This window comes from Copidosoma floridanum, unplaced genomic scaffold (assembly GCF_036245765.1).
Source record: "Copidosoma floridanum isolate Cflo_tuat_1 unplaced genomic scaffold, Cflo_Japanese_pri ptg000006l, whole genome shotgun sequence".
NCBI lineage: Eukaryota > Metazoa > Arthropoda > Insecta > Hymenoptera > Encyrtidae > Copidosoma > Copidosoma floridanum.
Genome location: NW_028321883.1, coordinates 6,690,719 through 6,707,225, shown reverse-complemented (window position 1 = coordinate 6,707,225; position 16,507 = coordinate 6,690,719). Strand labels below are relative to the sequence as shown.

Here is a 16,507-nt window from a genome sequence, read left to right as displayed (position 1 = left end):
AGAATTCGTTCTGTACAAATTTATAAATAAGGTCTTATACATTTCAGTAAATTTCGTCAGACATTAATTTATTTTCATACATTTTTTATTTGATCAGTGAATCAGGATGGAGTAGGTAATGTATTATTACACCATTGAATTTTTAAGATGACATCATTTTTCTTGTTATCTACATTAAAGAGTAGATAAATGTTGATTCCTGCTCATATTATAGATTAAAATTATGATTTTTACATTTGTTAACAAATTGGTTACTTTCATAATTAACTAAAATCGTAAAATATATTATAACTTTCCTTGAAGATAATTTGCAAGTTACATGATTAGGAAACGTAATAATAATAATAGAAAGTAACACAAAAAGTCTTAAATAAAATGTTTTTTTTTTTAACACAAATTTTTATGCAAATTTAAAAGTTTCACTAGAATCACCGAACTACTTATGCCCTTTGTGGCAGTGTTACCTACAATTTATACTGTTTCAAGCGCTTATATCCAAGCTTATGCCATCTTTAAAAAAATTTTAAAAATTTTGATGCAAGTTTTCAAAATTCGCATTTTTAATGTGAGTATGGTATTGTCATCAGTTATGTTATTCTTTATACTTTTGTGCTTGAGTATACTTATGATGATGTATCAAAAGGAAACAAATAAACGTATCAACAATAATATGAAAACAAGTAACTTTTTTAATACAACTGATGTATAAATAAAAATACAAACAATTTAAATTAGAATATAGGACGACACCTTCTGACCTTTTTGTTTATTTTTAACTTTTCTCTTACCACTTTTGCGTTCTCTACTTTTAAAATGCACATGCTTTCATTGATAATTTTGGGCACTTGTATTATTTCATAATATTCTTGTATAATTTACGCTCAAAATCAGTGCAACTTTAATGATTTTAGTATTTATAATAATGGTAATAAAAAAGAAAATTATAATGATGATGATGATAATGATGATGGTGGTGGTGATGGTGGTAGCGGCGTGGATGATGATGATAGTATTATTATCATAATAATTCTCATCGTAATAATTATAGTTATCAATAATTTATACTACACATAAAACGTGTTTGTAATAATGATATAAACTAACTAATGAGTCTTCATCTCAACAATGGATATTTTACATACGTGGATATATTACATACACTCGCGAAACAGTAAAATGTTATCAATATTTACGTAAAGAACGGCATACAATAATTGTGGCTGTGGCTTAACTTTCATCACGCAGCTGCCATTAATTATCACCTAACTTGGCATCCTTGTGGAACTGGGGCAGATGGGCAGCCTGAGGAGCCATGCTGCGTTGATGTAGATGTTATCGGTGTCTTAGTATCAGTACTCATTGATGTAGTTGCAACTGTAGATTGGCTGCATATTGAAAAAAGATCATCTGATGTAGAAGATGAGTTTACTTGAGAATTATTAAGATTTGTTATTCCAAAAAGTTGTTCAGACCTTAACTCTTCAGCTATTTGATTAGTCTGTTCATGTTGCAGTTGCTTTTTGACGTCCAATGACAGCGTCTCTGGAGATTTAAGCTCGTAGCCCTCTTGACAACGCGTCAATTTCAATCTGATAGGCGAGACCTTAGTGCAGCGTACGTTTCTTAGAGCACTTACTGAAGAATGTTCAAACTGCTTGGGTTTTTGAATATTAGTTGCACTCAACTCAGATTTACTCATACTTGTAGTGACGGAGACGGCAATCCTAGCCTCTGTATTTGCGTTTGAGAATAATGTTAATCCTAATTGTCTATATTCAGTTGGTGATACTGTTTCAGTGCTCTTTAAGGCACCGTCTTCTAATGTTTCTGATTTTCCCGTCCCATCATTTTTTGTAAGAGATTCTGGTTCACTCGACAGACTACTTTTGCCCAGCCGTATGATGAGCTTCGGGGGTGCTATGCCATCTGCTAGGACTTCGACAAGGCGGCCTTTGTCTTTACTTTGCTTTTTTTTACGCTTGCTGTTTTTGTCTTTTTTATCTCGTTTAAGCTTGCCTAACTTTTCAGTGCTGTTATCAAAGGCCTCCATAATCTTCCGGCGATACTTCATGCTCTCACGCCTAAGCTCTTCCATACTTGGCATGTTAGGTATGCTACTTAGACGCTTTTTTGGTGGCCGGATACTACTACGATCTTCTAGTTGATTACTTAGGCCAGACATCTCTTCCTGGCCAGGCATGCTGCTGATTTTTATTTTGAGCTTTGGAGGAGCACAGCTAGGATGTACTTGACCAGTATCTGCAACAGTTTGTAGAGGTTTAGCTTGTCGCGGTCTTCGACGTTCAGAACTTAACGTCATACTGCTAGACGAACGCCGACGCTCTAAGATAGGTACAGTTTGGTGGTGGTGATAATGGTGGCGCTGTAACTGGTGCTCTTCTATATTCGATGATGCATCAAGTAAAGAATTAAAAGTGGAAGCACTAGCACGTTCTTTGCGCCTTTTTTTCTCCATGTTTGCATCAACAACAGCCTTATAATCCTCGCGGGTTGGAATACTTGTCATAGATGCTACTGCTTTGGGTATAGTGATGACGGTGCGATTTAGAGGTGGCATAACGACGGGAGTTGATGCAACCTGACCTGACACACCTTCGTCCATGTTCATGTCTTGCGAACAGTACTGACGTAGCAGCTCTTTTTTACGCATGCGACGGAGGTTGGAGGTATTATTTGCACCAGCGATGGAGGCGTTGTTTGACGATGGTGCAATGATGGAACTAGTCTGCTGTATCCTTGTAAGGCTTGTGCTCGAGGGGTAATTTGCGTCAAGGAATGGGCCTTTGATCTTAACCTTGAGTTGATTACGTGAATCTGTGAGTGAAACTTTGCCAGGCTCGTCAGCAAATGCTATAGAGGTGATGTCACGCCCTGGTAGTCCCTTGACCTGATCAACCTGATGAAGTTCAGTTGGCTGCTTGGCTGTTAGAACTAAGTTTAGTTCTTTGTCAAAATCCTCCTCCGTGTCTGGTATAGAGGGCTCAGTACCACCTCCTTCACCACTACCACCACCACCACCACCACCACAGCTACTGATACATGAGCCCAAAAAATGGTTACTATACGCTGGCTCATGTACAGCGGAGCAATGGACATTTAGACTGGAGTTGTAGGTTCGCATGTCTACGGGCCCAGGAAGCATAGGCATAACGGGATCACCAAAAACAGAGCAAGCCCCCCCAGCCTCAGATTCAGTACCCATAGTTGAGTCATCACCCGGTACTGAGGGTGAATCTAGTGTAAATCTCTTGGCTTCACTATCAAGTTTAGCGAGCGCTGGTTGTTGATCCCGGGGACTTGATGTAACACAAGAAGCAAGAGATTTATCGATCAAGCTTTCACGGTGCTCACTACCAATAGTTACTGCCAATTCAACCGACTTTTTGCGTTCACGCATTGTTCGTAGATCAGCGATGTTGGTCTCATTTGCTGAGTCTTCGTCCGAATCAAAGTCATAGACAGTGCCTACAAGCTTGTTCTGAATTGATTCATCACTGTGAAGAAGGCTGTTGTGGTGCGGTATCTTACCTCGACCTCGACCTCTTCCACGGCCTCGACCTCTGGGGTAACTTAAATGTTGGCTAGACTTTGTGCTCTTGGCACGACTCCGATTGTTCAGTCCAGGTTTTGAAACTTCTTGCTGCTGGTACTGCCGTGGCGACTTTCCCGGGGATTTGCTTTGCAGCGAGGTAACTCTCGCTGAAGTTCTAGTTGGTTTGGACGGTGACTTTTTACCTGCGTAGGTCAAGGGTGTACATTTGGCTGTCTCCCTAAGCGACAGTTCCAGCATACTCTCTGAAGTCTGTTTAGGTGCAATGACTTCAGAGACACTATTGAGAAAATCGCTGGCCACTGTAACCTTTGTATTTTCTGTGATTGATGGTTGTAGTTCACGTATCTTAGATTGCTGGGTTAACTGCTGCATTTGAGATTTATATAACTCCTGCATGTGGTCATCCAGACCAGTTTCTGTGGATAACGGTGACGGAATTTTGCTTGGCGAGACCATAGCTGCAGTAAAAGCCATATTGTGTGATGATGATGTGAAAGCAGCTGTGTAGGATGATGGCTGTATACCTAATTGCTCTTCAAGTGGTTTTGAGACGTGGGATAACAGAGACTGCGGTGTTGGAAAAGGCGTACCAAAAGACGGGGGGAACATGGCCGAACCTGTCGATGGATAAGTTAACTGAGTAGTGCTTGATTGAGAAGCAAACAACGACACCGGTCCTGCATAGCTGTTGACCGCATCATACGAATGATGCTGTTGTCGTTGATAAGAGTTTCCATCAGCCTCGATCGAGCAAGTTGGAAAATTAATAGATGAAATTTGAGAATTTGAGGGAGTAGCAGTGTCTTTATAAGGTGGAATACTAGCATGGTCGTCGACTGATGATACTGATGTAATGGATGAAGAAGTGGAGCGCCGCGACGGCAATACTTGGCTTTCAGCCCAACGTGTATCTTGTCGTGCTCCCGATAATTCATTATACGGTGAGTTTCTAGATCCATAGTCCTGGCGCGTTATTTCTAAACTAATTTCGTCTCTGTCAAGAGTTCGATCTAGTTCACTGCTTGGCTCGTCATCAGCTGTAGATAAACTCATAAGGTGCCGATTTACCATTTCCATGGGTTCCATCTCCTCAACTATGTGTGTTGGCAGCGTACCAACTTGTTCTTCGACAAGTGACGCTAAACGTTCAACAACCTGACCCACAGTCTGCTCGCTACTGTGTGGCTCGGAGTGAATCAAATAATGCTCGGTTGGTATGTCTGTATGTACTTGCTTTGGTGGCTGTTGCGTTGAGTGTAAAAGATCTACGTTACTCACATTCCCTGATGCATGTACAACTGTTTCAAGCTCTGCAGTAAAATGTTGACTCGTCGAATCATAATGGGCTTGGTTATCGATCAAGACACTTAAATTCTCGGTTGTATCAAAATTTTCTATGCTAGGTGGAACCCAGCGCTCATCCGCCTCAGCTCTGTCAAGCTTTGTACGTTCAGCTAATGTTACTTTTCCACCTTTGAGTTCTTTATCATCATAGCTTATGTAGCAACTCTTGCTGTTATTTTCATAGCAGGTTTTTTCCTTATCATCAGTTCTCTGAGAATTGGGATAAAGAATGACATCCCTAACCAAGAGTGTAGAGGAAGGGTTATCGACACTCTTGAGTTGAATATCATCTACCGTAACTGATGATAGATTTGTCGTACGCCTGTCTAGCAAAAGCTTCTGCTGTTGTACTTGGCCCTTTGGCTGAAGGTCAGTGTTTTTAAAATTCTTTGTTTCTGTGTCAACAGACATAGCTGACGATTCTACTGTTGTTGGCTCCAGCTCAAGCTGACTAGATTTTTTTGATAGTTCCATGCGAAGCTTTTCAACGAGATGCAGCGTTTCTCGGGCACTGTCCTCTTTTGTATCTTCTTTAAACCAGAGCTCGTTATTAAAAGAAAACGAAAGTGGTGCAGTTCGTTCTTCAGCATCTCGTGGAATTCCAAACCCGTCGTCGTTAACCATATCATCAGTAAGAATGTCTTGATCGAAGTCAAAAAGTTCTGGGACTACCGTATCCTTGTCAGAATGTTGAGGTGAAAATAAAGAATGGTTGACCGATCTACGCCGTTTGTTACTGCTATTTTCTTTATCACTGATTTGGCTCATTAAAACCAACTTATCTGATTGTAGCAGCACTTTTGAAGCCAAACTGTCACAGTTTTCTTTAGAAGTTATATCATTCGTAGATTGCTGCTGATTCTGTTGATTATGCTGATGCATGCAGTTGTCAGGATATTCAACATTTGCGAATGAAATAAACTCCGTTATTTTTTTGTCAGCTAACCGCTTCTGGTGACCAGCCAATCTCTCAGCAAGTGGTACATCAGACAAATCTCTTTTTTGGATCAGCTCATTACACAACGATTTGGTGTTCGTCCAGACTCCGTGGCTTTTATGCTCTTCAAATTTGTCACTATCACTAAGTCTAATCTCAGAAGCTTCCCGCAGTTCTGAAGTTGTAAGTTGATTAGATTTAATAGTATTTTCTGCTAGCTGAGTTATTTCTTGCTTAGAAATTTCAGTTGTCTTCTGTGATTTTGATAGTTTATCTTCATGCTCACGTTTCTCTAATAGCTTGTCCAAGCCTCTGCACGACTTTTTTGGAGTATCTCGTTCAGCACGCCGCTGCTTCATTTCGTCTTCTAAAGTGATTACACTGCATTTGTTGCCACTTTTTTTCGGTTTTTTGAAACTATCAATTCGAGTTGACGGACTCTTTGAAGCAGAATATAAATTGTTACTTTTCTGCAATGGTTCTACAGTAGCAATTTTCTCTTTTGAACCAGATCTTTCACTTGCAGGATCATTTAATTTTTCTTCCACCTTTTTGATCTGAGACACATTTTTGCAACCAGCTTTTTCTTCTTTTTTCGGTATTTGGTTTGATTTTCGTTGACAAGCCTCGGCAATTTTTCCTCTGTCAGTCGTGACGGAAGTGTCTTCTTTCTCTTTAAAAGATGACAAGTACTGTTGCTGTTGCTGATATTGGTGCTGTTGTGAGCCTTTGGAGACGTGGGTGGACTTTTTAGCAGACTTGAACCTAGATATATTTCGTGACCCATCATTATCTCGAGACCCACTGAGCACACCTTCATCTGCTTGAGCTTGTGACTGGTGCTGTTGCTGATGGCGATGCTGGTGGTTTTGCTGTGGCAGAATGGCAGCTGATTTTTTGACTTCGCTACCTTCGTGCTTGATAACTTTATGCTTGTCAAGTTGATGCTGGCATTGTTTCTGGTCTTTTTGTTGTTTGATATTTTTGTTGAATTCATCTTTGCAACTGATTGAGGGGAGTCGACTCGATTCATCTCTTTCAATAGACGGCGGCTGAAACTCTTGTTCAAGCCGCCCGTCGGAAGTTTTAAGCTTCTTATCAGGCAGCTTTTTGAATTTCCGTCCCGTCGGCAAAGTAGAGGGATGTAAGATTGTACTATTATCTCTTTGATCGTCGTTTAGCTGCTTATCTTCAAACTTAACGACTGTTTTCTTCTCAGTTTTGCTTTCACTTTTCAGATGATTGTGTCGGTCGCTAACAAATGATTTGTCCTGATTGTTAGAATTGTGTTCAGAATCACTTTCTGACGAAACATCAGAGCAAATAGTTTTTTCCTTACAAGTATTGGTATTCCGTATGGCTCGCTCAGAATTTTTAGTGTCATCTGTGTCACTACTACTATCACTTGAACTGCTACAGCTATTACTGCTACTGCTACTGCTACTACTGTTACTACTGCTGGTAGTGCTGCTTGAAGAGTCGGACAGTAGTTTTGGCACAGATTTTTTTGCAAAAGGTCTTTTAACATGCTCTTTCGATGATAAATCTTCTTTTTTCATTTCTTGTTTCTTTTTTAATCCATCAAATGTTTCTTTTTTAATCTTGGTGTCACAAACGTCAGGTTCAGGTGGTGCTGCTGATAATTTGGCAGTTATGTTACTCTTAATATGTTCAGCCGCTTTTTTCGCTGCTTGTCTCTGTGGTACATAAGCAATAATATCTACACTTTCACCAATCTCTTTATCAAATTCATAAATATCTTTTGAGTCCTTAATGTCTTTATACAGGGCCTTATTTTCAAGCTTTTGTTTTCTAGGTACAAATGACAAAGAAGACTTTGATTCTTTAGAATCTTTTGAGTGTTTGATTGGAGTTAATTTTATACCTTCTCCTGTTTGAGATTTCAAACTAAGAATTTCGCTAGACTGTGTACAAGTACTACTGGTATATGTCGTACTGGATAACGTTGAGGTTGGCATTGTTGTTATAGTTGTCGCAGTAATTGCAGCAGCTATCGTCGACGTTGTCAAGGTCATTGTTATTGTGGATACTGTAGTTATTGGGATATCTTTTTTATTTTGTGAACGTTGCATAATTTCGGATGCTTTTTTCGCTGCTTGTCGCTGTGGAACAATAAGAGCAGATGCTGTACAGTCTTGTTTCTTGTCTATTATCTTTTGAATTTCTTTCACTTTTTTCGTATTTTTCTTGTTATCACTTAGTAACGAAGATGCTTTTTCATCTTTGAAGATTGTAAAGTCTGAAACATCTTTGCTTTTTATCATACCTTTTTTTTCATTTTTCTTTTCAATTAATTTGCTAGGTGTAATAGCTTCAGCAGTAACTTTAGTCTTAGTTAAAACAGAAGACGTGTGGTCTAAAGATGAATCCGTGTCTGAGTATATTTCTGCAACTGAAGTTGGCCCAAGATGTGATATTACACTTTTATGGTTAATTAGTAGCAACTCATCTGAATCGCTTCCAGAGGCACTCCCAAGCTCACGCTCCATGTGCTGAAGAGTGCGTGATCTTGTTACTGCACTTTCAAATTTAATTTCATCGTTTTCGCTACTTTCTTCATCAAGTATTTTATGTGACGGTATAGTTCGTGAACGCTCAAGTGAGCTTGTTTTCTTAGGTTTATATCTTTGGTTAACTTTACTGCAGCTGGCTTTACTTGTAGATGCACATTGTTTATCACCATCCTCAGTGCTTGAATCAGTCTCGACTGTCGGCATTACTTTGTTTTTCTGTTGCTGCTGTAAATAAAATTTATGAAAAATAAGTTATGTAATGCAATTTATTTACTGTTTGTTCACTATTTCTAGGTAAGCCAAAATACAACCAAGATTAACTTAGTTGGGAAAAATATACTAAACGTAACTAAACTTTAAATTATGGAAATACTGACAATAAAAAATTCAAAAGTTCCAACAATAGTTTTCAAAACTCTATGTTGGATATGTACAAGAGATAAAAAATTTATTGTTTATATTCGGCATAATAAGCTACTGGTAGCGCTGTCCTTATGAATAAAATGAATCTCAAATTTGTTTTATAAATGCTAGGTAAACTTCTTTTTTACTTGTGCTTAAGAGTACTTAGTTTTTTTCATTATATTATGACACAGATTAAGAAAAAGTAAATATAATATTAATCAAAAACTCACGAACAAAAACGAGAAGTATGAAAATATATAAATTGCATTTTTCACGTCACTACTAATATTTAAAATTTTTTTTAGTATTTTTGAATAATAAGATCAGTTACAGTTTTACAAGCTTTATGTAGGGATGGTTTTATTGATAAATTTTAGTTACAGTTTAACAAGCTTGATAAAGGAATACTTTTATTGACAAATTTCAGTCACAGTTCAACAAGCTTGATGTAGGAATGGTTTTGTTGATCAATTTTATTTAAGGTTCTGAGCATAATTTAATTTCTAAATAACACAAGAGTAACATTTTAATTTCTTCGTTTTATTGCTTTTTAATACACGTTAAAGACAGAAATTAATCAAATCATTATGTAAAGTTATTGTAATCAATATGACGATCTACCATAAAATGAGGTTAGTTAGATTTCTATTAAATAAAAATGTCAAATAGGAAATATAGAAACTATTAACTTTTGATTCCTTCAATTATCGCAAGATCTTGCAGTTCCAGCAACTTTGCTTCATGTAAGATATTAGTCAAGTATCAGAAGTTTAAATAATAACATAAATAAATTTACAATTATACGAACGAAACTGCATTAACCTTGATTATTTCATACACTTGAATTCAGAAAACGTTATCACACGCAGTGACTATTTCTTTCTTTGGCACTTTTTCACTTTTTTACAGAACTAAATATCTAGGATCTATCCATCAAAACTAAATATCTAGGAAACTATTCAGGAATTTTTTGGTGAATAAAAAGAGAAAAATTTAACAAATTAACTCATACGAATTTATAGAATGAGCTTTCTCCAAGTGCTTCAATAAAAGTAAAACTGGAATTATGCACCACATTTATTGAAAATTTTTCTAAAACTATCAGTTTGAGGACTAAAACTTATATGCAAAAGTCCAAAGCAAAATGCTGTCCTCACGACTTGATCCAATGCAAGTTTAAGTTTTAGTTAGTAATTGCTGTATTATTTCTACGCATCATCGGTACAAACTGCCTTTTCATTCACAAACAGTAGAGTACATACTCGGGGACCTCAGTTTAAATGAGATGTTTAACGTCAAGTCAGATGATAAAAAAAATTGTCTGTTGAAACCTATGCCAACCGATAGTCCTTCGTGTATAAACTGTACCCTTGTCAGTGACGGTAACAAGTTCAAAGTTCTTTTCTTTGAGACAATTTTTTTCAAATTTCCTTAAATTTCATAACTCGGGGTATGATTCGGAAGATTTTCTAACGTAGACGTAACACAAATCCTTCAGGGATGAAATATTTAGTTTCTAACAATTTTTCACAATAAATTATGCAACAAATTATTTTTGGTAATGCATTAATTAATTAAATATAATTTGTTTACAGTTGAAAATCAAACATAGTTGAATTAGTAATTACATGCATAATAAACGAGTCTTGTTTTGGTCTTTAACAAGGAGTTTAAGCTCGTTTGTTTAATATTAAATTTTAGTTTCAAAATAAAATTAAATTTTACACTGTTGTAATATAGCGATAATCAGAAAAAGATACTTGTAACGACATCTCTTAGCATGTGTAAGCAGAAAGCTTTAAAACAATTGTTTGTACACATTTCAGGAACATCACTACATTTACAATGTACTTAACTAACTATACTTTTCCAAATATACTAATTACTATGGAAACATAAAATTAAAGTACAAACTATTTTACAACTGATATTTATAGAGTCAATATTTTAATTAATGAATGGAAATCAATGCATTATAGATCAGTTTTAATTATTTCTTAATAAGGAAATTAATGACATTATTTTTTTTAATATTTATATTTGAAAAGTATTAATTATTAAAAAAACTACTATGGTTATTCAATAATTTTAACACAAAAAATATAAGGACAGTGGTACAGCTGTAACGATGCAAATTATACAATATATAGTGTAATATATAATATACTGTATCATAGATGCATCACCTATCACATATATACACTCTAATATCAGCACACGTGACACAGAGATACACATAACTCTGTACGAATATCTCCAAACATTAGTGCTGAGAAAAAGTAACTTTATCGCATAGCTACCCGATGATACTTGCTAGAATTAGCAGTAAACATGTATGAATGGCCTGTTGAAAGTACGGACTTAACTGTTTCTATAAACTCACACTCTAGAGTCTTCTAGAATTTAGCCTTAGGGCTTATTTTGTTTTCTTTAATTTTTGTTAAAGTAAATAACTAGGTTCAATTTTAGTAATGCAATGAATTAGAGATTTAAGATTTTTTATGAGTGAAAAAAAATCCATTTGTATAAAATTGACAATGAGTGTGTTTCAGTCTTACTACGTCATGTCTATTAATCTAATTTCCGTCACTTTACAGCAGTTCATATTTACGTATATAATTGATACCTGACTTATAACTATTGCTAGTTGGTACTTCGGCATTTCTAATGATTTGTGTAGTCCTTTTAGTGGTTCCTTTATCTACGTAAAATTAATTTATAGTCGAATAAATATGACGTTACGGTTTCTACTCTGTCCTGTTGCCAGACCCATTTTCGGTGAGCCTCTTCTATGGTTCCTCGCTCCTTAGCGTAGTCCGAAACTATTGATATCTGTAAAGTACATCCAAATTGCCTCAACCTGTATGACATATCTTTAATGTCTTGCGCATATAATGTACTCTTAGGATACGGAAGTCAAGACTTGACAAAAATTTCAGATGATGGGTGTCAAACGTAAGAAGAACAATTATATATTTAACGTTTTTATAGGCATCTTGAGCGAGAAAGAAAAAGATCTTTAAAAAAATGTAACACATGGGCAATAACCTGCTTACTAACACAGCCCCACAAAACAAAAGTTTATTGTGAAACAAATTTGATTGTACTTCCTTTACGTATTTTGAGCTGATAAATCGATTTTCGAAGTCAGAATCAAGATCGTGTGTACCATTTTTGAGATAACTTTAAAAAGTGATGTAAATACACTATTTTTTCCTTTAGCGTCAACTAGATCGTTTTGGGAGAGTCAGCTGGCTTAATTATTTTTAAATATACGCATATTAACTCAAGGTTAAAAGTAGAAATTCATACGACCAATGGTATACAAGCGAATGTTGATACATTTAAATCATTGTATCAAGAGGTGCATATGCATAGATGGCGGCACTTTCAATACAAGCACTCTATATTCTCCATACATGCCCTTTTTTTAATATCCAATATACTTACTTAAAACTCATAATATTACACCACATTAATTCTTCTTCAAGAAACAAATAAGAATAAGAAAAATATCCTCCCCGGGTGCGGATCGAGCACACAACCTCCTGTTTACTAAACAGTTGCTCTACCACTTGAGCTACCGAGGAGCTGTACATTCACTCGCACCGTAAGTTTAGATAAGTTTCTCATTCTTAATTTTCAGAGCTACCTTTTCACCAGAGCCCGATAAAGTAGATGTGTGATTCTAATGCTTGTCGGTTAATTAGAAATTCATACGACTAATGGTATACAAGCGAATGTTGATACATCTAAATCATTGTATCAAGAGGTGCATATGCATAGATAGAAGCACTTTCAAAGTATTAACATCATAAAAATCAAAAATAATGGATCCAGGATTAGCGGAACTCGAATTTTTCAAACATACTTTGTACTTATTATTATTGAATAATAATAACGCTGATAAGTTTTAGACATTTTTAAGACTTATATATATGTTAATTTTTTTACTAAACTATTGTATACTTTCAAAAGCTAATATTACTTTACTGACAATACTCCTCATTATTTGGGACCACTTGAAAATCTCTATCGCCTTTTCCGATAACGTACTTGTTTATCTTTAAACTATCTATGTAAAAAATTTCTTTTTTATTTTCTGTCTTTCTAAGATGTTTGCCTCTTTAACATCCAACAGAAATCAGCCATCATATATATGTTTTCATGTTCCTGATACCAACGTTCTATTTATTGAGATCTTGGTGAAAATGCTCTCTCAGTTTTTCACTGTAGGTGCCACCGTTTTCAAGGTATGAATGCAGATGAGAACGTTGACTGTGTAATTTAAGATTCATCAAACAACCCTGTTAATCGTAGTTGTTGACCATTTTTCTGGCAATTTCTTCGTAATTCGAACTTTCATAATCATTTTAGAAGTTTTTAACGAGCTCTTTGAAACTGCTTTGCACGGCTCTTGCTGAGATGTTCACTATTGCGATTAAAACTTTGTCGTTTAAAATCTCTCTAATTTGTAGCCCATCGAAAATCTTTTTCACCTTAGCATTTGTTATGTTAGGAAGTCGCTGTTGCAAATAATGATAATGTTGTGTGCTCCTGGACTAAATTTTTTTTTATTGGGTCATATTTTGTCGGTACAATAGTTTTTATGATCCTTGCTATCCTATAAACATAAGAAGCAGAGATTTTTTGTAAAACCAGACTACTGGTCCAATATCATTAACAGTAATTTGAAATCACCATAGATCTAACATTTATGTTTAACGCATTTTATCTTCTCTAGCATCCTTTGAATGTTTTGATAGTTCGTTTTTTATCACCACGGAATAAGCCAGCGGTATCGGGCCAGAAGAGTTCCCCATGTAAAGTAAAATCCCTTTAAGACTTCGCTTGGATGTATTAAAAAACAGTATCTATACTTCTGCCTTATAAAATTGAATTTATTAATTTTATTGATTAACCCTTCTACATTGTTGCAGTGTACCAGCTCTTCCTTCTGAGAAAAATGTTTTTGAAATTTTTTCTCTTTATCTTTATGCACAGAAGCCTTTGTGTCGTAAGCTAACAGATTTTTTTTTTTTAATATAGGAGCTAGATATTCAGATTTATTATTCGACAACCCTTAAACTCAGATTAGATAGTTTAATTTTTGTTGCATGTAAAGTTCAAAAATTTTTCAAAGTTTTTTTTAATGCCCACGTATGACGTACTTTTCATCGTCTTTATCCATGGATTCAATTTCCTTTCTCATATTTTCCTCACCAATAACTGATGTTTCTTAATCCGTATTTTAATGATCCAAACTTACATCTAGTTTCTCTGCGGTTGTCGAAGGCCTGCTGCCACTTTTTCTAGTGATAATCTTTTTTTCTGATACTTATAATCTTGTATCAATATGTGTACATTAAAGTATAACTAAGCCAGCAGACTTTTCCAAAACGATCTAGTTGACGATTAACGAGAACAATAGGGTATTTACATCACTTTTTGAAGTTTTCTGAAATAAATAGTACACTGGATCTAAATTCTGACATCAAAAAATGAATCATTACCTCAAAATACATTGGTAAAGCACACTTTGACTCGTCACACAACCAACTTCTCTTTGTAGGGCTGTGAATCAACGTTTACAGCAGAGACAGAAGGCAGGGATGATGATGGCTTACATTTTGACATTGCTACTTTTGTCGCGATGAAATGTTGGTAACGACATAGCAGTACCATACCTTATAATTCAGCCATGATTCAAGTCGAAAACAATAACTAGTGAATTTCATATACTATTTTGCAATAGTATTCGTGCACTTCTAAGTTAACAAGTAAATTCGTCGAAAAAATATTTTAATAATAAATTTGAAACTATTCTAGGATTACAATTTTACAACTATTTTACAGTATAATAAATTAGTTTGATATAATACGTCATCAGTATCAATAGCAATAATAATATACATTGTTTCTGTTGTACATACATACGTTTAATTGTACATCAAGATAGGTTAAATCACATGTTAGCAAATTACATAATAAAATTCCCAATCATCTAACACTGTTTTTTTTTTGTGCTTCGAAATAGTGCTAAAGGAATTTCAAGTTTTTAAGGAGAAAAGTGGCAGTGAAGAAAAATAGTAAATACTTGAAGAGCACTATATGAATAGTGAAGTTGCAAAAAAGAGACGCAGTTTGAGATTAGAGTACAGAAGACAATACGAGAATGCAATATGAGCATGAGAAGAAAAGTCAACGTGATACTTAAAGGCTATATTTTTTTTAATTAGAAAATGGTAAGACTTATTTGAAAAAGCAAATCGCAAACTTGAATGATAAAGTGAGAAAAAAGAACAAAGAAATAGAGACAAAAACCAAAAAGCAAACAAAGTAGCTACGAAAAGCATAGAAGGAGTAAAAAAAGAGACGGAGGGCCGAACAAACAAAGAAAAAAATGGACGCAGAAAAGAACCACAATAATCAAGAGAATATATAAACTAGACAACAAGGTCAAGAAGAGAGGAAACAGAAAAAGAGGCATAACATAGTTATCAAGGGTGAAAATTTTAGTGAGGAAAATTTACTTAATAAAGTACAGCAATTTTGAACAGACCAGTTAAAAGTATCAGTAGAGAAAGCGTATGTGGTCAAGAAAAAAGAGGAGAAACATGGTAGCATTATGGTAGCAATACTACAAAGGAATAGAAAAAAGAAAGTCATAAAAAGAAAAACTTGCTACAACATGATATTTTCACAAAGAATGACATGAGAAAAAAAAACAAAGAGAAGCAGTAAGTATAATGAAGGTAAAGAAAAGTAAAGCTAAATAGGCTTGGATAGTATACAACTATTTTAAGATAGATAAGGTATGGTGGTAGTGGAACGAAACAATCGGGAAACGTGAAGGGCCAATGGCAAAATGGTAAGCGACATAGAGAAAAAACAGAGAGAATACATTGAGCCAATTTATCTGATAATAAGGCTTGCAACGGCATTTGAGAAAATTATGAACAAGCTGGAGGAGATAAGAGGGATAGAGAGAGAGAGTTGAGTTGAGTTGAATTTATTTAGTCGACATTGGACTGAAGGTCCTACAATGCCGAAGCATAGTGTATATATAATAAAAAAGAACAAAATGACTGAGCTAATACAATGGCATCAGCCTAACAAAATTCGCATTAATAAATCATAAAAAAAGGTATAACAAAAATAAAGAAATAAACTTAAAAGAAAGAAAATAAACATATTTATACATATATACGCACATACATACATATGTACACGCACACATACACACACATATATTCAAAAAGAAAATACACACATATATATATATATATATATATATATATATATATATATATATAAGAAAAGAAAAAAAATCAAATATAAAAACATAACAATTTAGTATATAGTAACGCGTTATGAGCAGAACTCTTGCAAACTATAGGCGACCAAATGTCTTATCAATAAAGTAACTGTAAAGGAGCACCCTGAAACAGGGCCGATCATAGCATCGGCGTAGATCATGCGGAAGAGTATTCCATAGTCGCAGACCAGCTACGCAGAACGAATTTTGATAGTATGAGGTTCTAGCATGTGGGATCACCAAATCAAATTGGGAGCGACGAAGAAAGCCACCATCTCCAAGAGGCCTAAACTGGAATTGATTAGCAAGGTACTCAGGTAGACCATTCCGCAAGACTGAGACCAAGAGGCATAACAAGAGGTACACTCAACGCTCAGTAAAAGGCAGTGTACGAA

General features: G+C 35.3%; 1 protein-coding gene across 6 annotated transcripts in view; it reads right to left on the bottom strand.

Moving 5' to 3' along the window:
• Positions 1-1,042: 1,042 nt before the first annotated feature.
• Positions 1,043-16,507, bottom strand: part of rno (PHD finger protein rhinoceros) — a 266,357-nt gene continuing 250,892 nt past the window's right edge. For 5 of the 6 annotated variants that reach the window (XM_089598647.1, XM_089598646.1, XM_089598648.1 and 2 more), the window contains one exon: positions 1,043-8,614. In XM_089598647.1, the coding sequence (XP_089454773.1) occupies positions 1,259-8,614 (7,356 nt within the window). In that variant the 3' untranslated portion in view covers positions 1,043-1,258. The remainder of the gene's footprint in view (positions 8,615-16,507) is intronic. The other variant, XM_089598651.1, reaches the window with a different exon arrangement.